The sequence below is a fragment of the Festucalex cinctus genome, chromosome 9 (assembly GCF_051991245.1).
Source record: "Festucalex cinctus isolate MCC-2025b chromosome 9, RoL_Fcin_1.0, whole genome shotgun sequence".
Classification (NCBI taxonomy): domain Eukaryota; kingdom Metazoa; phylum Chordata; class Actinopteri; order Syngnathiformes; family Syngnathidae; genus Festucalex; species Festucalex cinctus.
Genome location: NC_135419.1, coordinates 26,833,176 through 26,858,668, shown reverse-complemented (window position 1 = coordinate 26,858,668; position 25,493 = coordinate 26,833,176). Strand labels below are relative to the sequence as shown.

Sequence of the window (25,493 nt, the reverse complement as noted above, 5' to 3'; positions counted from 1 at the left end):
CTTATTATTTGTCTTTGATTTTATTTTTATTTTTGGACGTTTTATAAGTCCTTATTATTTGTCTTTGATTTGATTTGATTTTTGGACGTTTTATAAGTCCTTATTATTTGTCTTTGATTTTATTGTATTTTTTTTGGACATTTTATAAGTCCGCATTAATATTAATTTTTCCCCTCTTCGAGGAGGACAACAGTAACGGACGTTTGGGAAAAGGTAAGTGCACTCGAATAACATCTAATGAGTGTCTCCATCTGTATTAATAAAGTCAAATACTCCAGCTTGATAGGTAACAAATCCGTATGATTCTAACAAGGATTATTAAATGACTAGGTCAATAACAAATGCAAACAACTTAGAAAAGTGGAGCTGCCAATTTAAGTGAGGTGTTCAGATTATCATTCCTGGGCTCTGTGTGTGTGGTTACTCACTCAGGATTGATAGGTGGATGGAAACGGATTGGCCTCATGATAAGAAGACAGTGAACAAACCTAGGTGAATCCACTTTGATGTATCGGCTTATCTAATTCCCGTCTCCTCACGCTGACGCCTTAGAGCTGGTGAGGAAAAAGGGGAATTTCTAACCCTTTAATTGGAGAGTCGATCAGGACATATTTCCCGATTTAAGTCCTGCGGGTAAGCGGAAGTTGACAACGTGCTCCAATCCAATCTCGCTAAATGTGCTGAAGGCTTGGCGAGCTACCCGTCAAATTGACGTCTGTATTTATGAATATATTTAACAACCCTGATTTTCTGCCTGGTGTGTCAGACTTGTCGTATAAACAATGGTATGACAAGAGACTGATGAAGCTGGGAGATCTTTTTTCAAATAACATTTTAATGTTATTTGAAAAACTGATGAAAACTTATCAGCTCCCCAAGCATGAGCGTTTTCCTTTGTTACAAATTAGGCACTATATTACAAAGGAAACCACTAGGGATGTCCCGATCCGATCACGTGATCGGAAATTGGCCTCGATCACATGGTTGCTGACTGGTATCCGAGGTCGGGAACAGTTTTAGGAGGGAAACCCAGACCTCTCTCTCCCCAGCCACTTCAACCAGCTCCGCCGGCAGGATCCCAAGGCATTCCCAGGCCAGCCGAGAGAGATAGTCTCTCCAGCGTGTCCTGGGTCGTCCCCGGGGCCTCCCGCCAGTGGGGCATGCCCGGAACACCTCCCCAGGGAGGCGTCCAGGAGGCATCCGAACCAGATGCCCGAGCCACCTCAGCCTCAACGCGGAGGAGCAGCGGCTCGACTCTGAGTCCCTCCCGGATGACTGAGCTTCTCACCCTATCTCTAAGGGAGAGCCCGGACACCCTGCTCCCGACAAACCACGAGATCACGTGGGGTTCACGCTGGCAAGTTGAGTTCACCCAATAACAACCGTGTATATAGAGTCCTATTTGTAAATAATAGCCACGCTTGCCTGTTGTCACACACCGAATCTGCTCCAAGATCACGTGGGATTCAAGCTGGAGAGTTGAGTTCACCCAATAACAACAGTGTATTAGAGTCTTATTTGTAAACAATAGCCACGCTTGTCTGTTGTCACATCGATATGCTTTTTGGACATTATTTCTGGAACTTCTACCATGGCTGTTCTACCATGGGTATATATGATTTGTGTTTAAATAGTGTCATTTTGTCGTGTTTAATTTATTCTGAGCTCATTTTTTGTCTTAAATGTCCGACTGATGTCATGCTATGCAGCTAGCTAGCTTCCCTCCCCCCAAAAAAAGAATTTTATTGTGAAATATACCGGATTTACCTTAATTCGAGACGCTCGATTTGCTGTCCGGCTCGTGTAATTTCTTCAGTTTCGTGAAAATCCGCATGCGCCGTCCGGAAGAAATAGAACGCTTGCGGAAACCTTCCGCATTGCTGCAGTCGTTCCGCAAAGCAGACGCACCGCACCGAAGCTGGTGTGAATTGACACGTAGACTTGAATGCGTTCTATCCTGGCACCACGTCCGTTCCGCAGTCAGTGTGAATTGGGCTGCTTCACTGCACAATGGATCGCCTCTGGTTTTGTTCTACACCGTGCCCCTCTGCATGCCCAGGAATTTCGTGGATCTCACACTGTAGAGTGCAACCAACAGTCGGTAGAAATGATGTTTAACAATTGGGGAATTGACAAGCAACGGGTCCATGTAATTTTGCGTGACAACGCTGCTAATATGAAGAAAGCCATGAGGGATATGGAAGTACGAAGTGTGGGCTGTGTCGCTCCTACTTTTCAGCTTTGCGTGCTTGAGGGCCTTCTTTCCCAGCGTAGTGTGACGGAGACACTGGCCAATGCCAGGAAGATTGTCGGACATTTTAAACACTCTAAACTTGAAGACATCCAGATGGACCTAAATATGGGAGTCAAGCGCCTACAGCACGACGTCCAGGTGAGATAACAGTATTTGATGCCCTATGTTATGTATTTATTTCCATAGTATTGCTCTTATTAGCACAATAATAAAACGAGTCTCGTTTTCTTCTGGTGTGCAGACGAGATGGAACAGTAGTCTGTACATGCTGCAGAGTCTACTGGAGCAAAAAGGGGCACTTTGTGTTTTTGCATCTGAGCGTACTCTCGCAGCATCACTGACAGCCCACCAGTGGGAGCTGATGAAGAAGATCGCTGAAGTGCTATCCCCCTTTGAAGAATCTCATTTATTACTTGAACAGGAGCTCCGTTTAAGAGTTAAATGTAAAAAATAAAAAGGGAAAAAGTGGATTTTTTCTTTGTTTCTCATTACAGTATTTATTTATTTATTTATTTATTTATTTCCTAATGAACATCATAAGTATCGGATCGGGACTCTGTATCGGTATCGTTTCCAAATAAAATGACTCGGACTCGGGGGCCAAAAAACGTGATTGGGACATCCTTAAATACAACACTTGTTGATAACCCTGAGGTTTCACCCATTGAGAAACTAGCTTCAATCCCCAGAGAAGGTGTCGATAAGTGTGTTTTATGATGTGATTTGCGGCACATATTCTGGTAATACAGATGGATTCAGAAGTATTTGGGAGAAGGAATTATCAGTAAATGTGCACGAAGAGACATGGGAAGACATTTGGAAATATGTGAAAAAAAATTCAAGTTGTACTCAAATGAAAGAAATCCAAGTTAAAATATTACATAGGGTACATATATCTCCAAACAGACACCAGAAATAGGTACCTTAATTCATTGCCTTTCGTCTTGTTATAAAATAAGGAAACATTGGTCTGATATATTGGGTGAAATGGAAAAGATTTTTGAGGTAGATTTGGAAATGGATCCAGTTTGTTTGATCCTGGGTCTCCCAAGCAAACGTTTATTTACGGCAGCCAATAAAAAGTTGTATAACATTCTTACTTTTGCTGCGAGAAAGAATATATTGTTACAGTGGATTAATGAGAAGAGCCCTTCTGTTACTGGTTGGTGTAATGTAATTAGGGCCCGAGCAGCGACCGCTGCGAGGTCCCTATTGTTCCTGAAGGAATTCTTATTATTAGGGCCCGAGCAGCGACCGCTGCGAGGTCCCTATTGTTCCTGAAGGAATTCTTATTATTCTTCTTCTTCTTCTTCTTCTTCTTTTTCTTTGTTATTATTCTTTTCCGCAAACAACCACATTTTTGAGGCACTAAACATGAACGAAAACTCACCAAACTTTACACGCAGATCGGGTCTGGCGAAAAATTTGATATTTTAAAGTCGCCATACATGATAACAGAAAAATGGCTCTGTAGCGCCACCTACATAGGTTAAACGGATCCCTGTCCCGCTACGATTGTCCTATGGCTACGAAAATTGTGTGGCACCTGTAGCACATCCAGATGAACAAAAACCTCTTTGATATGTGTACCCTAAAATAGACAGGAAGTGAGGTATGAGTATTTGAATGTCCAATTTTGGCCCATTTTTGCACATTTACAGGGGTCATACTTTTGCCCGCTTCTCCTACACGGTTAACCCGATTGACTTCAAACTTGGGCTGTACCATCTCAACACCTGGGACAACATCATGGTAAAAAATCTAAAGTTTTTGACATACTATATGACGGTGGCGGGGCATCAAATTTACAGTTTCAAAATTCTTACTTAACGTAGCATTGCCGGTGGTACGTTTAATCTAGAGCTACGAAAATTGGTACACATATGTAACAGACTATGATCTACAAAAAAGCCTGTTGGTGCCATATGCTAAACCTAACAGGAAGTCCGCCAGAGGCGAGGCATCAAATTTTGTGTTTCAAAATTCTTACTTAATGAAGCATTCCCGGCTGTACATTTCACCTAGAGTTACCAAAATTTTAAGACATATGTAACAGCCCTCAAGGTACAAAAAACTCTTTTTGAACCATATGCTAAACCGAACAGGAAGTCCGCCATTTTGATTTACTTTGGAACGTGTTGCCATTTTTTGGGCCATTTCATAGGGGTCTTATTTTAACGAACTCCTCCTACAGAGTTTATCCGATCATCTCCAAACTTTGTGTGATTCATCTTAAGATGTTGAAGATGAAAAGTTATTGAAAGCTTTTTATTTCGTCGCACGCTGTTGCCGTAGCATGCACAGTTTGCAAAGGAAAAAATTCCTTCTTAATGAAGCATTCCCAGTTGTACGAAGCAGCTAGAGCTACGAAAATTTGGAGACACATGTAACAGCCCACGATGTACAAAAAAGTCTCTTGGTGCCATGTGCTAAACCCAACAGGAAGTCCCGTAGGGGCCGGGCATCACATTTTGAGCTAAAAAAATCTTTAACGAAGCATTCCCGGTTGTACGTTTCACCTAGCGCTATGATAATTTAGAGGCATACATAAGAGCCCACGATGTACAAAAAAGTCTCTTGGAACCATCTGCTAAACCAAACAGGAAGTCCGCCATTTTGATTTACGTTGGGATTTGTAGCCATTTTTTGTGGCCTTTTTTCGGGGTCATATTTTAACGGACTCCTCCTACAAAATTTATCCGACTGTCTTTAAACTTGGTGTGCTTCATCTTAAGATGTTTAAGATGCAAAGTTATCGAAAGTTATTTATTTTGTCGCACGCCATTGTCATGGTGATGCATTGTTTGCCAAGTAAAATAATGCTTTTTTTTTTTTGGTCTAAACATGTGCAAAAACTCATGAAACTTTACACACACATCAGGCTTGTCATAAGCATGAATATTTTAGAGATTTCTTATTCAATTTGCAATACATGGTTCAATAGCGTCCGGTCTCCTCCCACATTCCAAAGACATGCATGGCAGGTTAATTGGGCGCTCCGAATTGTCCCTAGGTGTGCGTGTGAGTGTGGATGGTTGTTCGTCTCTGTGTGCCCTGCGATTGGTTGGCAACCAGTCCAGGGTGTCCCCCGCCTACTGCCCAGAGCCCGCTGAGATAGGCGCCAGCAGCCCCCGCGACCCTTGTGAGGAATAAGCGGTCAAGAAAATGGATGGATGGATGGATGGTTCAATAGCGCCCTCTAGACATTTTTATGAAGCTTTTGCAAATGTTTTGTATTTTATGATTCAGCTAGATTTGTAAAAATTGGGATACCTATCAGCCTAAGACTTACAAAAAGGTTTCTAAAGCCATATGCTGAATCAAACAGGAAGTCTGCCATTTGGATTTACTTTGGTATTTGTAGCCATTTTTTGGGGCCTTTTATAGGGGTCATATTTTCAACAGAACTTATCAGATCGTCTTCATTCTTTGGCGTGTTTTATCTTAAGATATTTAAGATGAAAAGTTATTGAATTTTTTTATTTTGTCACACGCCTTTGCTCTAGCCATGCATTGTTTGTGAAGAAAAATGCTTCTTTGAGAGTCTAAATATGGGCGAAAACACACAAAACTTTGCACACACACCAGACCTGTCTGGAACATGAATATTTTATTTAGATATTTGTTGTGCAATTGTAATAAATGGCTCAATAGCGCCCTTTAGACATTTTTATGAAGTCTTTCCGTTTATATGATTCAGCTAGATGTGTGAATATTGGCAGGCATGCCGAATATATTCAAAAAGTATTCTATATAGCCATGTGCCAATCCATTTTGATTTTATTTTGTTAATTGTGCATCATTTTTGGCCTTTCCATGAACCTTTACAAACACAAAGCATGGCAAAAACGTTTACAATTTAGATGGTTTCCTATTTGACAGTACCCCAACATGCCAGTACCCCGACGTGCAAATACCCCAACGTGGCCCGGGTTGCGAGGGCCCTTTATAGCTGCTCGCAGCTCTAGTTATTCTTCTTCTTCTTCTTTGTTATTATTCTTTTCCGCAAACAACCACATTTTTGAGGCACTAAACATGAACGAAAACTCACCAAACTTTACACGCAGATCGGGTCTGGCGAAAAATTAGATATTTTAAAGTCGCCATACATGATAACAGAAAAATGGCTCTGTAGCGCCACCTACATAGGTTTAACGGATCCCTGTCCCGCTACGATTGTCCTATGGCTACGAAAATTGTGTGGCACCTGTAGCACATCCAGATGAACAAAAACCTCTTTGATATGTGTACCCTAAAATAGACAGGAAGTGAGGTATGAGTATTTGAATGTCCAATTTTGGCCCATTTTTGCACATTTACAGGGGTCATACTTTTGCCCGCTTCTCCTACACGGTTAACCCGATTGACTTCAAACTTGGGCTGTACCATCTCAACACCTGGGACAACATCATGGTAAAAAATCTAAAGTTTTTGACATACTATATGACGGTGGCGGGGCATCAAATTTACAGTTTCAAAATTCTTACTTAACGAAGCATTGCCGGTGGTACGTTTAATCTAGAGCTACGAAAATTGGTACACATATGTAACAGACTATGATCTACAAAAAAGCCTGTTGGTGCCATATGCTAAACCTAACAGGAAGTCCGCCAGAGGCGAGGCATCAAATTTTGTGTTTCAAAATTCTAACTTAATGAAGCATTCCCGGCTGTACATTTCACCTAGAGTTACCAATATTTGAAGACATATGTAACAGCCCTCAAGGTACAAAAAACTCTTTTTGAACCATATGCTAAACCGAACAGGAAGTCCGCCATTTTGATTTACTTTGGAACGTGTTGCCATTTTTTGGGCCATTTCATAGGGGTCTTATTTTAACGAACTCCTCCTACAGAGTTTATCCGATCATCTCCAAACTTGGTGTGATTCATCTTAAGATGTTGAAGATGAAAAGTTATTGAAAGCTTTTTATTTTGTCGCACGCTGTTGCCGTGGCATGCACAGTTTGCAAAGGAAAAAATTACTTCTTAATGAAGCATTCCCAGTTGTACGAAGCAGCTAGAGCTACGAAAATTTGGAGACAAATGTAACAGCCCACGATGTACAAAAAAGTCTCTTGGTGCCATGTGCTAAACCCAACAGGAAGTCCCGTAGGGGCCGGGCATCACATTTTGAGCTAAAAAACTCCTCTTTAACGAAGCATTCCCGGTTGTACGTTTCACCTAGCGCTATGATAATTTAGAGGCATACATAAGAGCCCACGATGTACAAAAAAGTCTCTTGGAACCATGTGCTAAACCAAACAGGAAGTCCGCCATTTTGATTTATGATGGGATTTGTAGACTTTTTTTGTGGCCTTTTTTAGGGGTCATATTTTAACTCCTCCTACAAAATTCATCCGACCGTGTTCAAACTTGGTGTGTTTCATCTTAAGATGTTTAAGATGCAAATTTATCGAAAGTTTTTTATTTTGTCGCACGCTGCTGCTATAGCGATGCATTGGTTGCCAAGTAAAGTGCTGCTTTGTTTTTTTTTATCTATACATGTGTGAAAACTCGTGAAACTTTGCACACACATCAGACTTGTCATTAACATGAATTTTTAGAGATTTCTTGTGCAATTTGCAATAAATCGCACCCTCTATACATTTTTTATGGAGCATTTCCGATTGGATGATTCAAGCGCAAAATAACTAAAGATGACTTGACTTGACCTAGATTTGTGAAAACTCAGAGGCATACCTATTATATTATTATTATTTTTTGTACCTTACAAGATTATCTCTTGTGCCACATTAAACCCCTTTGCAGGCCTGAGCCAAACCACGGTCCATACATTTGATACCACTGCTTTATTTCAATGGTCAAGTACTTCATAACCACACCTACTTATGCTTGTCCTTGCATATATAGTAGACAACAAAGAGCTCTTTCAACAAAAGACATTTCCATCTACAAAGTCATACAAGGTAAGCACTCTATAAATTCTGCAATCACTACACTTCTATTCCTAAATTATCACTTCAAATACCAACAATGGTTAATACAGCTACAAATTTCTTGTATGTTTATGAAGTATGATACTGTATTTATTTCTACTCCTTTGCTTTTCTACAGAACATGCACAAATCAACAAGCAAATTCTCTTTTGATAAAGACCCTCTAATCATCTCCATACGCAAAGATTGCCAACTTTTTTCCGTAAGTATACAATACATAAACTAAACAGGACAACTTTCTCAATTATATACAGTATGCCATACATATATGTATTAAGTTCTCATTTATTAACAGGTTTGTTAAAGGCACCTTTAGTGTGTTTTTCTGTTTGTAATGTTTCTCCACGAGCACGTCTAGCCATTGATATCATGTAGAACACATATGCTAACCTTTTAGAGACAATTGAAGCTTACTTGCACAGTAGCCACTATCTTAACCACTTAATTCACATGTCTACTTGACAACTTATTACATGTAGTGAAATGGTACTTTGTGCGTCTTATGCTTTTTTCTGAACACTGCTTTTCAACTCTTTCCTTAAAACCAATACATGCGGCACTGTTATACTGTATAAATATATATGTCCGTGTGTATATATAACCATTTATGTACCTGTCGTATCCTTACTTTTATTCTTCATTTCATCACACAATCCTAAAACATTGCTTTTTGACCCAGAGGATTCAACTATACCATTTTTGCGTGTCTTATTACTTACTAGCTATATTATTTATTAACGGGCAAAAACTATGAATATAAGATCACCGTCAAATATTACGTCTGTAATATCCATATACAGTGCATTACATAATATGCATTTGTATTAAGACACTACCATGCTAAAAATATGCACACGACTGTTCTGTAAACTACACCTAAGACAACCAAACTTCATAGATCTAACATGATTCTTCATTCTTTTTTGTTCTACAGATGTATCAAATGCTGCCACACAGACAGAAGAAGCCACTGAGGACATGCACGAAGACGATGATCACAATATAACAGGACAGGTTAACCCCCCTGAAGTTTTAGCCCGCAGGTCAAAGCGTCCTAGGACTAATTCATCCATGGAGGTTACATTATCCTAAGACAGACTATGTGCTAACCCAAACTCTTTGACCCCAAGGGATTCATCTGTCCCAGAAAACTTTTACACTAAAGAGTTTATCTGTCCTAGGGCGCTGTTAACCCCAGGTTAAAGTGTTATTTAATCTGTCCTGTTACAACAGCTATACATAAACAGCTGCATTCCTCTCCTGTTCCATCTCTCGCACTTCTTTCATCTCTTTTTCTCCTCTACTTATACCTATGCTTGCTCATGTGCTTTTTTCCCCTTTAGATGATGTCATTGGTTAGCCTGCTTCAAAGCTACATTTTTTCTTGAATAACTGTCACACATTTACTGTTTGCTGGACCCTACAAAACTGTCACAATACTTCACTATGTCATGAATACATATGTGTTGCACAGCGACACCACATTAAGAGTCATCAAAAAGCTTTTTATTTGATCACACACCATCTCTGTGCCATGCAATGTTTTCAAATAAACAGATGCTGGTTTTGAATATCAAACGAGCGACTTTTCATGAAACTTTGCACACACATCAGAAAGTCCACACTTTTGAATTTATTTTGGGAATTGTGCATCATTTTTGGCCTTTTACTGCACCTTTTTACACACAAGGCACGGCAAATGCATTTCTATTTTCCATGGTCCTTGTCTATTTAACAGTACCCCAACGTGCTAGTCCCCCGACTTGCATATACCCCAACGTGGCCCGGGTTGCGAGGGCCCTTTATAGCTGCTCGCAGCTCTAGTATTGAAATTGATTCCTTTGGAATATCTGGCGAACATTCTACATCACACCAGTCCAGGGTGTCCCCCGCCTACTGCCAGAGTCAGCTGAGATGGGCGCCAGCGACCTCTGTGAGGACTAAGTGGTCAAGAAAATGGATGGATGGATGGCATTCTACATCACAAAGTAGTCCAATCCAATAATGTAAGGCAACCATTTTCGACTTATATTGGGCCCGAATACTTATGATCGATTGTACAAGGTACCTCTTGACTTTGACTTTTGGACTGTTTTGTTCTAGACATGTGAATATTGTACCACTCCCTGAAGATTGCAAGTTTGTATCTCTCTGAGCTGTTTTTTTTGTTTCTTTTTTTGTTTTAGTTATTGTGTTAATTAGTATGCTTTGTATATGACGAATTGGTACAATGTATGATGATACTTTTGAATGTTTTGTTTGTATAGACCCCTTCAAAGTTTGTAAACAATGTGACGCAAATTAAAGGGCGGGGCTTAGCTGGAGGCAAAAACACCTCAGCGGCGTGTGGTTCTAACACCGGTCAGCATATTTTCACAGAAAGTTCACGTCGGAAAGGACACGGAAAACGGCCATTTGAGTGAATATGTGAGTAAACTGACTCCCCACGACCGTGAATGTTACTTTAAAAAGTTAACTCTGACTGATGGGCCGATATTACTGACCCGTCCGCACACACGCACTGGATAGATGATTTAACGGGACTACCCACCGTGCAATGGCCGGACATTTAAATCTACCTTATAGAAAAACCGAGCATTTATACTAAATAAAACTGAAGGCCTATAAATCATTACATGTCCACAACTAACTATGTCTTGAATGGACATGTTCAAAATTTTGAATATAACAACTTGAGCGAGGACTTTTATGTCGTGCAGTCGCAAGTGTTGCCATGTCAACTACAGGGACAGAAGACGTGGATATACGAGGCATGTACCTCTCCTACAAAAATTTGACAAGAAGTTATCGGAACCATTGTGGGGGCTTTCACCTCGACAAAACTGAAACATACAGCTAACGTTTGGTTAGCTAGCGGTTAGCATTCGCGCATGTAGCATGTAAACACGGACTTTTTGTAAGTCAGTGCATTTTCTTTTTTTTATTATTGTTTGAAACCCCTGTATTTTCTTTCTTTGCACTGAATGGGATTGCATTATACTGTTTCGTTGCACTTGTTGTAATGACAATACACTGAATTGAGTGTAAAAAGAATCCCTCAAATAATGACTAACTTAAGTCATTTCAATCACAACTAATTCTAGTCCATATAATTGTCCAGGCTGAAGCTGATAGTTAAATCTTACCTGATATGAAGTATGCGCTGCAAACACGAGCATTGTTGTTGATAGTCTCAGACAGTCCAGTCCTTTCGCCTAATCGTGTTTAACCACAGCCGTCTGCGATTACTCTGACTGGCAGAATGTCAAGTTTTTGTTTGTACACGGTTCTGGCAACCAAAAACACAAGACGAAGTTTTCTACAGACAACCAGCGTTGTTTACTTCTAGCTGCACTTCGTTGCCTCCAGTGGTTGTTTTTGCCTCCAGTAAACACTGTGACGTCATGGTGACGTAGGCCATAAAAGGGTCTATAAAAATTGTGGAAAACTCAATAAATATATTGAGGAAAAAACCTGCCATGCATGTCTTTGAAATGTGGAAGGAGACCGGAGTACCCGTAGAAGACCCACGCAGGCACGGGAAAAACATGTAAACTCCACCCAGGAAGGCCGAAGCCCGGACTCTATCTTGCGTCCTCAGTACTGCGAGTCATCCACCGTACATACTACCATTAGTAGTCTTGTACTACTTATTATCAATTATGTGCAATGTGGTGACAGCTGCTGGTCATTCAAACGAGGGGACGCTCATTATTGACGCCTCAAACAGATCATCCAATCACAACGCAGTAGCCGAAAGTCTGGCCTTTGTTCCTTAATTCTTTAACCGCCAAAAATGTTTAATGACGTATTATAAAATCCGAACGAAGCCCGCCAAAAACTTTAGTTTATTACGTTTTTTGTTTTTTTTCTCTATGGGCAGTGCAACTTCTTGTGCAGCGCTGCCTTGTCACTAAACAAAAAATATTAGTGTCAAAGTCACTGTTGTGCAATAAAATGTATCTTTTCACAAAAAGCTTATTTTTCTCTTAATATTTTTGCATTTTCGCTTATGTCACTCAAATGACCTAATATCAAATGGTGATTACTAAAGAACGGAATAAGGTAGAAACGTACTTTTTTTTTTTTTTCATGAAAGCATTGAATCCAATCTTTCATATGGTATCCACCATATTTATGTCGTCATATCGCGCAATATTCTGTTTGCTTTGAAAGATGAGTGCAAATGCTCCAAATCATCTGGCACCGTTGGGGTTTTTTTGGATAACGTTTGACAGTCAAAGAGTTAAAGCACCAGAGACGCTGTGCGTCTGATAGGTGGGAAAAAGCTCAGCATTTATCCAATGACCGTCCGCATTTCGCGTAGTGGAACAACCCACTGTACGACGTAGAGTCCGACTGTGTAAACAAAAGTGCCACGGCACCGCAGGGATGAATGGGAAGGAAGTCAGGCCAGTTACTTGTGATAAGTAGCTAATTCTGAACAAAAGATTAAGGTATTCTCGCAGTTGTACACACAGCAGTACATATTTCATCATTTTCTTTTTTTTTCAGAGGGAGGGGGCATTTAGGGGAAGTTGAGCTGACCTTGCAGTCTTTGAGTAATCGTCACTGGTGCAATGAGAAGAAGATACCTCATGTTGCTCACCTTTTTAAATTGTTTGAGGAATTGATAGCCCAGCTCCAACTTCTTGTATGCTGACCCATAAGAGGATTGCCAGGACTGAATAGTCTGGACGGCAAGTGACCGAAGTTTCCTGGCTACTGGTTGAGGAGCGGGAAGGGGCCGCTCAAAGTTGGTCTCTACTGTCAACTCCAAGAGCTCCTGCCAGAGAGGAAGGATAGGTAAATGAATTAAGACAAAGTCAACATAAAGACACGAGTGAATCAATTTAATTGTCATTGAAAGGCACTGTTGAATGAGGCTCTCAATTATTGATGGTCTTTTATTTGTTATATGCATTTGATGGAGAGGAAATGTAATTTTTGTTTGATTCTTGCTCCAATTTGTCTTAATTTAAAGCATAACTCAACGAAATCAGACTATTGTTCCACACCTCACCTCTAAGATTTGAAATCGGCGCTCAAAGGATGTTACCCGTATGACCGTTGGGTTGCGAATGGGGAGAGGGTTCGGCTTGGTTTGGCTGTGATTGACAGCAGCAGTGAAAACTACGATCTAAATAATTTCTATACTACGACAAATGATACAAAATAATCTAACCAAAAGCTATGCTAATAACTCACTAACTTGAAAATGGTTCCTTGGTTGGTTTTGGAGTCCTTGGAGGGTGTGCTGGAGAGTGCTCCCTCTGGGGACTCCCTCGTTCTGCTGGGGAACTTCAACGCTCACGTGGGCAATAACAGTGAGACCATGATTGAGAGGCCGTAATTTAGTCATATCTAGTGATATTTATGTAACTTAAAACATTAAATGCACTTTATAATGTTATTGTTTGCAAAAAAAGAAGCATTCACATTCTGTTTTATGCTAGCATCCGCTTGCCACTTTATTTTTTGTAGTCCCTTCTCAATCCTCTCTGACAATTCCAGAAGCCCCCGGTCCCTTGAGCAACTATTATTCTAATAGCAAGAATAACTGTGCGGTACATATGCAGAAAATAAAAGTCTAATTTGAATATTTCATATGACATAGTTAGAGGGTTGAATAAGATTATAAGTCATGAAAAAAGATTTTTTTTGCATGCCCAGTTTTTACACAATGGCAGATTTCTTAATAGAACTAAATTCTTGTGATTTTGTCCAAAAATGACTTTTCCTTTGAAGTCTCATAACCAAGTTATTTATGAATATTTTTTCAATTTCAACCACTCAAAATGTTCAGTGGCACCAGACCCATCTATACATATATATAGTTTTATTTATTTATTTATTTATTTTTAATGCCCTTATGGACAAATAATAGCAGTATTATTCTAATAGCAAGACTAACTAGAGCTGCGAGCAGCCATAAAGGGCCCTCGCAGCCCGGGCCACTTTGGGGTACTTGCACGTTGGGGTACTCGCACATTGGGGTACTGGCACATTAGGAGCAAAATTTCTTTGAACATGGCATGATAAACCTTAACGTGATTTTTTTTTGCCAGGTGTGATGTGTGTGTCAAGCTCAATGGGTTTTGGTGATTGTTAAGATCTGCAAAAATCAGCGTCTTTTTTTTTTTTTTTTTAGGGAATGAGTTGACCTGATTGGTATTTTTTGCAAAAGTACATATACCCATCATCTCTCATACTCATTGCAAAATGTTGCTTTTATTGTCCATAGAGGCGATAAAAAAAAATGAAACTAAATAAAAAAAGTACATATGTTTGGATCGGTCTGATACCAGTGAACATCTTGAGTAGTGGAAAGTAAAAGAATATTCATAAATGACTTAGTTATAACACTGAGAATGAGTGTACAATTTTTTTTTCTGCCTCAAGGGCTAGGTGGCGCTGCATATATAACTGAATGTTGTCATAGAGATACCTTCAGGCCTTGACGATAAACATACATGTCAAGTTTGGGATTTTTTGCAGCATGTACCGGGGAGTTATCAAGCATATCCTTTTTCATTGCGAAACGTGTTTACAATTTTTGTAAAAATACCGTAAGTGGGGTATTTTTTTTTTCATGCCTCAAGGGCTAGGTGGCGCTGCATATATAACTGAATGTTGTCATAGAGATAGCTTCAGGCCTTGACTATAAACATACATGTCAAGTTTGGGATTTTTTGGAGCAAGTACCGGGGAGTTATTAAGCATATCCTTTTTCAGTGCGAAACACAAATTTTGATGCCCCGCCCTCATCATATAGTATTTCGAAAAGTCACGATTTTTCCCCCTTTCGTTGGCTCAGTTCTTGACATGGTCCAGGTCAAGTCTTAACTCAGTTGGATGAAACGTGTAGGAGAAGTGGGCAAAAGTATGCCCCCTGTAAATGTGCAAAAATCGTCAAAAATGGGACATTCAAAAATTCGTAGCTCACTTCTTGTTCATTTTAGCATATAGGTCCAAGGGACTTTTTTTGTAGGTCTTGGGCTCCCTCATACACCGAAGAATGTCCAAAGATCTTGCTTAAACGTACAAGCGGGGCTGCTTAGTTAAAAATTTCTAGGGGGCGCTATTGAGTCATTTTTGTAAAAAATAGCACAATCAACAATAAAATATTGCTCATTTTACCAGGCCAGATGTGTGTGCCAAGTTTCATGAGTTTCTGTGCATGTTTAGACCCTCAAAACTGGCGTTGTTTTCTTGGCGAACAGCGCTTAGCCACGCCCACAGCAGTTCGCGAAAACTCACAAACTTCGTGTTGTGACATCGTGAAGGCCGAAACCCTCATCTGAGCAAATATGAGGTAGGTCCAGTTAACGTGTTTGGAGAAAAACGTAGAAGAGAAAATTCGTAAGAAAATAAATGCCACTCGGTGGCGCTATCAGTAAGATGAAATATAAGTTCGTAGATGTCTTTAGGGCTGGACTCTCATCAAATGGATTCCTTCAACGAGCTCAGCACAGTAGCTAAAAATGTAAAGTATGACATTTATTGTTACCACTAGGTGGCGCTATATGTATAACTGAATTTTATCATATAGATGTTTTCAGGCCGTGACTATTACGTTGCCTGAGAAGTTTGAGATTTTTTGGAGCTTGAACATGGGAGTTATTAAGCATTTGCTCTTTCTGGACAAATGAAATTTTAAAGGCAAAATTTGATGCCCCGCCCCCGTCATATAGTATTTCGAAAAGGCAAGATTTTTTGCCCAATTGTTCTCTCAGGTCTTGAGATGATAAATGCCAAGTTTGAAGTCAATTGGATGAAAAATGTTTGCAAAGGGGGAAAAAGCATGACCACAGTGAATGTGCCAAAATAGGCCAAAATTGGACATAAAAAAATTAAAAAATTCATAGCTCACTTCCTGTACATTTTAGCTACATGGTCCCAATAGACTTTTTTTTGTGCGTCTCGGGGTGCTACACGTGCCTGCCAATTTTCGTTGCTCTAGCTCAAACGTGCCGGGCTTGGTTTTTATTTTTCTACGCTAGGGGGCGCTTTAGAGTCGCGTTGTTATGACGACTTCATAATATCAAATTTTTCGCCGGGCCTGAGGAGTGTGCAAAGTTTGGTGAGTTTTCGTGAATGTTTAGGTACCCAAAATCGCGATCGTTTGCGGAGAATAAAGAATAATAATAATAACTAGAGCTGCGAGCAGCTATAAAGGGCCCTCGCAGCCCGGGCCACGTTGGGGTCCTTGCACGTTGGGGTACTGGCATATTGGAAGCAAAAATTCTTTGAAAATGGCATAATAAACGTTTACATGTAGAATATTTTTTTTTGCCAGTGTGTGTCAAGCTCAACGGGTTTTGGTGGTTGTTAAGACCTGCAAAAATCAGCGTCCTTTTTTATTTTTAGGCAATGAGTTGCCCTGATTGGTATTTTTTGTAAAAGTGTATATACACATCATCGCTCGTTGTACTCATTGCACAATGTTACTTTTATTGTCCAAAGGGGCAATCAAAAATGAATAAAACAAAATGGAAACGTACATACGTTTGGATCGGTGTGAAGCCAGTGAACAATTTGAGTGGTGGAAACTAAAAGAATATTCATAAATGACTTAGTTATCACACTTAGAATGAGTGTACATTTTTTGTACAAAACACCGTATGTGGTTTTTTTTATATATATATATATAAATGCCTCAAGGGCTAGGTGGCGCTGTATTTATAACTGAATGTTGTCATAGAGATACCTTCAGGCCTTGATTATAAGCATACATGTCAAGTGTGGGATTTTTTTTGGAGCATGTACCGTGGAGTTATTAAGCATATCCTTCATTCACGATATTGCTTTTAATGTCCATAAAGGCTATCAAAAATAAATAAAAATATATATATGTTTGGATAAGTCTGATGCCAGTGAACATTTTGAGTGGTGGAAACTAAAAGAATATTCATAAATGACTTAGTTATCACACTTAGAATGAGTTTACATTTTTTGTACAAAATACCGTATGTGGGGTATTTTTTTTTTATGCCTCAAGGGCAAGGTGGCGCTGCATATATAACTGAATGTTGTCATAGAGATAACTTCAGGCCTTGACGATAAACATACATGTCAAGTTTGGGATTTTTTGGAGCATGTACCGGGGAGTTATCAAGCATATCCTTTTTCATTGCGAAACACAAATTTTGATGCCCCGCCCTCATCATATAGTATTTTGAAAAGTCAAAATTTTTCCCCCTGTCGTTGGCTCAGGTCTTGACATGGTCCAGGCCAAGTCTTAACTCAGTCGGATGAAACGTGTAGGAGAAGTGGGCAAAAGTCTGCCCCCTGTGAATGTGCAAAAATCGTCAAAAATGGGACATTCAAAAATTCGTAGCTCACTTCCTGTTCATTTTAGCATATGGGTACAAGAGACTTTTTTGTAGGTCTTGGGCTCCCTCATACACCTAAAAATATTCGTCGTTCTTGCTTAAACGTACAACTGGGGCTGTTTCGTTAAAGATTTCTAGGGGGCGCTATTGAGTCATTTTTGTAAAAATAGCACAATCTCCGATAAAAAATTGCTCATTTTGCCAGGCCAGCTGTGTGTGCCAAGTTTCGTGTGTTTCTGTGCCAGTTTAGGCCCTCAAAATTGGCGTTGTTTTCTTGGCGAACAGCGCTTAGCCACGCCCACAGCGACTCGCGAAAACTCACAAACTTCGTGATGTGACAGCATGAAGGCCGACACCCTCATCTGAGCAAATATGAGGTAGGTCCAGTTAACATGGTTGGAGAAAAACATTGAAGAAAAATCGTAAGAAAAAAAATTGCCAGTAGGTGGCGCTATCAGTAAGATTAAATATAAGTTTGTAGATGTCTTTAGGGCTGGACTCTCATCAATTGTGTAAAATTTTGAGAAGATAGCATCATCTCGGTCAAGTTAATGCAGCTTTTGTTGTCACGAGAAATCTTCAGACTTTGCGGCACCGTAGCGGCCACGCCCTTTGGCGAAAAGTTACAATATTCGGTGTGGGGCATGATCAACATCTTAAGGCTTTTCTGACCAATTTTCAACTGGATCCCTTCAACGAGCTCAGCACAGTAGCTAAAAACGTAAAGTATGACAATTATTGTTACCACTAGGTGGCGCTACATAGATAACTGAATTTTATCATATAGATGTTTTCAGGCCGTGACTATTAGGTTGCCTGATAAGTTTGAGATTTTTTGGAGCTTGAACATGGGAGTTATTAAGCATTTGCTCTTTCTGGACAAATGAAATTTTAAAGGCAATATTTGATGCCCCGCCCCCGTCATATAGTATTTCGAAAAGGCAAGATTTTTTCCCCAGTTGTTCTCTCAGGTCTTGAGATGATAAATGCCAAGTTTGAAGTCAATTGGATGAAAAATGTTTGCAAAGGGGGAAAAAGCATGACCACAGTGAATGTGCCAAAATAGGCCAAAATTGGACATTAAAAAATTCATAGCTCACTTCCTGTACATTTTAGCTACATGGTCCCAATAGACTTTTTTGTGCGTCTCGGGGTGCTACACGTGCCTGCCAATTTTCGTTGCTCTAGCTCAAACATTCCGGGCTTGGTTTTTATTTTTCTATGCTAGGGGGCGCTATAGAGTCGCGTTGTTATGACGACTTCATAATATCAAATTTTTCGCCGGGCCTGAGGAGTGTGCAAAGTTTGGTGAGTTTTCGTAAATGTTTAGGTACCCAAAATCGTGATCGTTTACGGAGAAGAAGAAGAAGAAGAAGAAGAATAATAACTAGAGCTGCGAGCAGCTATAAAGGGCCCTCGCAGCCCGGGCCACGTTGGAGTCCTTGCACGTTGGGGTACTTGCACGTTAGGGTACTGGCACGTTGGGGTACTGGCATATTGGAAGCAAAATTTCTTTGAAAATGGCATAATAAACGTTTACATGTAGAATATTTTTTTTGCCAGTGTGTGTCAAGCTCAACGGGTTTTGGTGATTGTTAAGACCTGCAAAAATCAGCGTCCTTTTTTATTTTTAGGCAATGAGTTGCCCTGATTGGTATTTTTTGTAAAAGTGTATATACACATCATCGCTCGTTGTACTCATTGCACAATGTTACTTTTATTGTCCAAAGGGGCAATCAAAAATGAATAAAACAAAATGGAAACGTACATACGTTTGGATCGGTGTGAAGCCAGTGAACAATTTGAGTGGTGGAAACTAAAAGAATATTCATAAATGACTTAGTTATCACACTTAGAATGAGTGTACATTTTTTGTACAAAATACCGTATGTGGGGTATTTTTTATTTTTTTTATATAAGCCTCAAGGACTAGGTGGCGCTGTATTTATAACTGAATGTTGTCATAGAGATACCTTCAGGCCTTGATTATAAGCATACATGTCAAGTGTGGGATTTTTTTTGGAGCATGTACCGTGGAGTTATTAAGCATATGCTTCATTCACGATATTGCTTTTAATGTCCATAGAGGCTATCAAAAATAAATAAAAATATATATATGTTTGGATAAGTCTGATGCCAGTGAACATTTTGAGTGGTGGAAACTAAAAGAATATTTATAAATGACTTATTTATCACACTTAGAATGAGTTTACATTTTTTGTACAAAATACCGTATGTGGGGTATTTTTTTTTAATGCCTCAAGGGCTGGGTGACGCTGCATATATAACTGAATGTTGTCATAGAGATAGCTTCAGGCCTTGACGATAAACATACATGTCAAGTTTGGGATTTTTTGGAGCATGTACTGGGGAGTTATTAAGCATATCCTTTTTCAGTGCGAAACACAAAATTTGATGCCCCGCCTTCATCATATAGTATTTCGAAAAGTCAAGATTTTTCCCCCTGTCGTTGGCTGAGGTCTTGACATGGTCCAGGTCAAGTCTTAACTCAGTCAGATGAAACGTGTAGGAGAAGTGGGCAAAAGTCTGCCCCTTGTGAATGTGCAAAAATCGTCAAAAATTGGACATTCAAAAATTCGTAGCTCACTTCCTGTTCATTTTAGCATATGGGTCCAATAGACTTTTTTGTAGGTCTTGGGCTCCCTCATACACCTAAAAATTTTCGTAGATCTTGCTTAAACGTACAACCGGGGCTGCTTCATTAAAAATTCCTAGGGGGCGCTATTGAGTCATTTTTGTAAAAATAGCACAATCAACAATAAAATATTGTTCATTTTACCAGGCCAGATGTGTGTGCCAAGTTTCATGAGTTTCTGTGCATGTTTAGACCCTCAAAACTGGCGTTGTTTTCTTGGCGAACAGTGCTTAGCCACGCCCACAGCAATTCGCGAAAACTCACAAACTTCGTGTTGTGACATCATGAAGGCCAAAACCCTCATCTGAGCAAATATGCGGTAGGTCCAGTTGACGTGTTTGGAGAAAAACGTAGAAGAAAATTCGTAAGAAAAAAAATTGCCACTAGGTGGCGCTATCAGTTAGATGAAATATAAGTCAGTAGATGTCTTTAGGGCTGGACTCTCATCAAATGTGTGAAATTTTGAGAAGATAGGATCATCTCGGTCAAGTTAATGCAGCTTTTATTTTCACGAAAAATCTTCAGACTTTGCGTCACCGTAGCGGCCACGCCCTTTGGCGAAAAGTTACAATATTCGGTGTGGGGCATGATCAACATCTTAAGGCTTTTCTGGCCAATTTTCAAATGGATCCCTTCAACAAGCTCAGCACAGTAGCTAAAAACGTAAAGTATGACATTTATTGTAACCACTAGGTGGCGCTATATGTATAACTGAATTTTATCATATAGATGGTTTCAGGCCGTGACTATTACGTTGCCTGAGAAGTTTGAGATTTTTTGGAGCTTGAACATGGGAGTTATTAAGCATTTGCTCTTTCTGGAAAAATGAAATTTTAAAGGCAATATTTGATGCCCCCCCCTCGTCATATAGTATTTCAAAAAGGCAAGATGTTTTGCCCAGTTGTTCTCTCAGGTCTTGAGATGATAAATGCCAAGTTTGAAGTCAATTGGATGAAAAATGTTTGCAAAGGGGGAAAAAGCATGACCACAGTGAATGTGCCAAAATAGGCCAAAATTGGACATTAAAAAATTCATAGCTCACTTCCTGTACATTTTAGCTACATGGTCCCAATAGACTTTTTTGTGCGTCTCGGGGTGCTACACGTGCCTGCCAATTTTTGTTGCTCTAGCTCAAACGTGCCGGGCTTGGTTTTTATTTTTCTACGCTAGGGGGCGCTATCGAGTCGAATTGTTATGACGACTTAATAATATCAAATTTTTCGCCGGGCCTGAGGAGTGTGCAAAGTTCGGTGAGTTTTCGTGAATGTTTAGGTACCCAAAATCGCGATCGTTTGCGGAGAATAAAGAAGAAGAAGAAGAAGAATAATAATAATAATAATAATAATAATAATAATAATAATAATAATTTTTACAAAAACAATAGGGACCTCGCAGCGGTCGCTGCTCGGGCCCTAATAATAATAATAATAATAATAATCCGATCGAAAAAAGATAGGGACCTCGCAGCGGTAGCTGCTCGGGCCCTAACTAGAGCTGCGAGCAGCTATAAAGGGCCCTCGCAGCCCGGGCCACGTTATGGTCCTTGCACGTTGGGGTACTTGCACGTTAGGGTACTGGCACGTTGGGGTACTGGCATATTGGAAGCAAAATTTCTTTGAAAATGGCATAATAAATGTTTACATGTAGAATATTTTTTTTGCCAGTGTGTGTCAAGCTCAACGGGTTTTGGTGATTGTTAAGACCTGCACAAATCAGCATCCTTATTTATTTTTAGGCAATGAGTTGCCCTGATTGGTATTTTTTGCAAAAGTGTATATATACATCATCGCTCGTTGTACTCATTGCACAATGTTACTTTTATTGTCCAAAGGGGCAATCAAAAATGAATAAAACAAAATGGAAACGTACATACGTTTGGATCGGTGTGAAGCCAGTGAACAATTTGAGTGGTGGAAACTAAAAGAATATTCATAAATGACTTAGTCATCACACTTAGAATGAGTTTACATTTTTTGTACAAAATACCGTATGTGTTTTTTTTTTTATATATAAGCCTCAAGGGCTAGGTGGTGCTGTATTTATAACTGAATGTTGTTATCGAGATACCTTCAGGCCTTGATTATAAGCATACATGTCAAGTGTGGGATTTTTTTTGGAGCATGTACCGTGGAGTTATTAAGCATATCCTTCATTCACGATATTGCTTTTAATGTCCACAGAGGCTATCAAAAATAAATAAAAATATATATATGTTTGGATAAGTCTGATGCCAGTGAACATTTTGAGTGGTGGAAACTAAAAGAATATTCATAAATGACTTAGTTATCACACTTAGAATGAGTTTACATTTTTTGTACAAAATACCGTATGTGGGGTATTTTTTTTTTATGCCTCAAGGGCTAGGTGGCGCTGCATATATAACTGAATGTTGTCATAGAGATAGCTTCAGGCCTTGACGATAAACATACATGTCAAGTTTGGGATTTTTTGGAGCATGTACCGGGGAGTTATTAAGCATATCCTTTTTCAGTGCGAAACACAAATTTTTATGCCCCGCCTTCATCATATAGTATTTCGAAAGGTCAAGATTTTTCCCCCTGTCGTTGGCTCAGGTCTTGACATGGTCCAGGTCAAGTCTTAACTCAGTCAGATGAAACGTGTAGGAGAAGTGGGCAAAAGTCTGCCCCCTGTGAATGTGCAAAAATCGTCAAAAATGGGACATTCAAAAATTCGTAGCTCATTCCTGTTCATTTTAGCATATGGGTCCAAGAGACTTTTTTTGTAGGTCTTGGGCTCCCTCATAGACCTAAAAATATTCGTCGTTCTTGCTTAAACGTACAACCGGGGCTGCTCCGTTAAAAACTTCTAGGGGGCGCTATTGAGTCATTTTTGTAAAAATAGCACAATCAACAATAAAATATTGCTCATTTTACCAGGCCAGATGTGTGTGCCAAGTTTCATGAGTTTCTGTGCATGTTTAGACCCTCAAAACTGGCGTTGTTTTCTTGGCGAACAGCGCTTAGCCACACCCACAGCAATTCGCGAAAACTCACAAACTTCGTGTTGTGACATCATGAAGGCCGAAACCCTCATCTGAGCAAATATGAGGTAGGTCCAGTTAACGTGTTTGGAGAAAAACGAAGAAGAAAATTCGTAAGAAAAAAAATTGCCACTAGGTGGCGCTATCAGTTAGATGAAATATAAGTCAGTAGATGTCTTTAGGGCTGGACTCTCATCAAATGTGTGAAATTTTGAGAAGATAGGATCATCTCGGTCAAGTTAATGCAGCTTTTATTTTCATGAAAAATCTTCAGACTTTGCGTCACCGTAGCGGCCACGCCCTTTGGCGAAAAGTTACAATATTCGGTGTGGGGGATGATCAACATCTTAAGGCTTTTCTGACCAATTTTCAAATGGATCCCTTCAACAAGCTCAGCACAGTAGCTAAAAACGTAAAGTATGACATTTATTGTAACCACTAGGTGGCGCTATATGTATAACTGAATTTTATCATATAGATGTTTTCAGGCCGTGACTATTACGTTGCCTGAGATGTTTGAGATTTTTTGGAGCTTGAACATGGGAGTTATTAAGCATTTGCTCTTTCTGGACAAATGAAATTTTAAAGGCAATATTTGATGCTCCGCCCCCGTCATATAGTATTTCGAAAAGGCAAGATGTTTTGCCCAGCTGTTCTCTCAGGTCTTGAGATGATAAATGCCAAGTTTGAAGTCAATTGGATGAAAAATGTTTGCAAAGGGGGAAAAAGCATGACCACAGTGAACGTGCCAAAATAGGCCAAAATTGGACATTAAAAAATTCATAGCTCACTTCCTGTACATTTTAGCTACATGGTCCCAATAGACTTTTTTGTGCGTCTCGGGGTGCTACACGTGCCTGCCAATTTTCGTTGCTCTAGCTCAAACGTGCCTGGCTTGGTTTTTATTTTTCTACGCTAGGGGGCGCTATAGAGTCGCGTTGTTATAACGACTTCATAATATCAAATTTTTCGCCGGACCTGAGGAGTGTGCAAAGTTCAGTGAGTTTTCGTGAATATTTAGGTACCCAAAATCGCGATTGTTTGCGGAGAATAAAGAATAATAATAACTAGAGCTGCGAGCAGCTATAAAGGGCCCTCGCAGCCCGGGCCACGTTGGGGTCCTTGCACGTTGGGGTACTTGCACGTTGGGGTACTTGCACGTTGGGGTACTGGCACGTTGGGGTACTGGCATATTGGAAGCAAAATTTCTTTGAAAATGGCATAATAAACGTTTACATGTAGAATATTTTTTTTGCCAGTGTCTGTCAAGCTCAACGGATTTTGGTGATTGTTAAGACCTGCAAAAATCAGCGTCCTTATTTATTTTTAGGCAATGAGTTGCCCTGATTGGTATTTTTTTGTAAAAGTGTATATACACATCATCGCTCGTTGTACTCATTGCACAATGTTTACTTTTATTGTCCAAAGGGGAAATCAAAAATGAATAAAACAAAATGGAAACGTACATACGTTTGGATCGGTGTGAAGCCAGTGAACAATTTGAGTGGTGGAAACTAAAAGAATATTCATAAATGACTTAGTTATCACACTTAGAATGAGTGTACATTTTTTGTACAAAATACCGTATGTGGGGTATTTTTTTAATTTTTTTTATATAAGCCTCAACGGCTAGGTGGCGCTGTATTTATAACTGAATGTTGTCATAGAGATACCTTCAGGCCTTGATTATAAGCATACATGTAAAGTGTGGGATTTTTTTTGGAGCATGTACCGTGGAGTTATTAAGCATATCCTTCATTCACGATATTGCTTTTAATGTCCATAGAGGCTATCAAAAATAAATAAAACTAGAGCTGCGAGCAGCTATAAAGGGCCCTCGCAGCCCGGGCCACGTTGGAGTCCTTGCACGTTGGGGTACTTGCACGTTAGGGTACTGGCACGTTGGGGTACTGGCATATTGGAAGCAAAATTTCTTTGAAAATGGCATAATAAACGTTTACATGTAGAATATTTTTTTTGCCAGTGTGTGTCAAGCTCAACGGGTTTTGGTGATTGTTAAGACCTGCAAAAATCAGCGTCCTTTTTTATTTTTAGGCAATGAGTTGCCCTGATTGGTATTTTTTGTAAAAGTGTATATATACATCATCGCTCGTTGTACTCATTGCACAATGTTACTTTTATTGTCCAAAGGGGCAATCAAAAATGAATAAAACAAAATGGAAACGTACATACGTTTGGATCGGTGTGAAGCCAGTGAACAATTTGAGTGGTGGAAACTAAAAGAATATTCATAAATGACTTAGTCATCACACTTAGAATGAGTTTAC

General features: G+C 39.7%; 1 protein-coding gene and 1 long non-coding RNA gene across 10 annotated transcripts in view; one reads left to right on the top strand and one right to left on the bottom strand.

Moving 5' to 3' along the window:
* The window catches only part of uvssa (UV-stimulated scaffold protein A), a 320,621-nt gene that overhangs the window by 234,716 nt on the left and 60,412 nt on the right, over positions 1-25,493 (bottom strand). For 7 of the 8 annotated variants that reach the window (XM_077532508.1, XM_077532506.1, XM_077532505.1 and 4 more), the window contains one exon: positions 12,823-12,999. The exons of the other annotated variant lie outside the window; for it this stretch is intronic. In XM_077532508.1, coding sequence (XP_077388634.1) covers positions 12,823-12,999 — 177 coding nt within the window. The remainder of the gene's footprint in view (positions 1-12,822; positions 13,000-25,493) is intronic. 8 annotated transcript variants of the gene reach the window in all.
* Positions 6,544-9,714, top strand: LOC144026204 (uncharacterized). 2 transcript variants are annotated; one of them, XR_013285078.1, is made up of 4 exons: positions 6,544-6,667; positions 8,128-8,183; positions 8,332-8,415; positions 9,148-9,714. It is a non-coding gene; the product is annotated as an uncharacterized LOC144026204 (long non-coding RNA). The 2 variants fall into 2 exon arrangements; XR_013285077.1 differs by lacking the exon at positions 6,544-6,667 and having other exon boundaries at positions 7,812-8,183.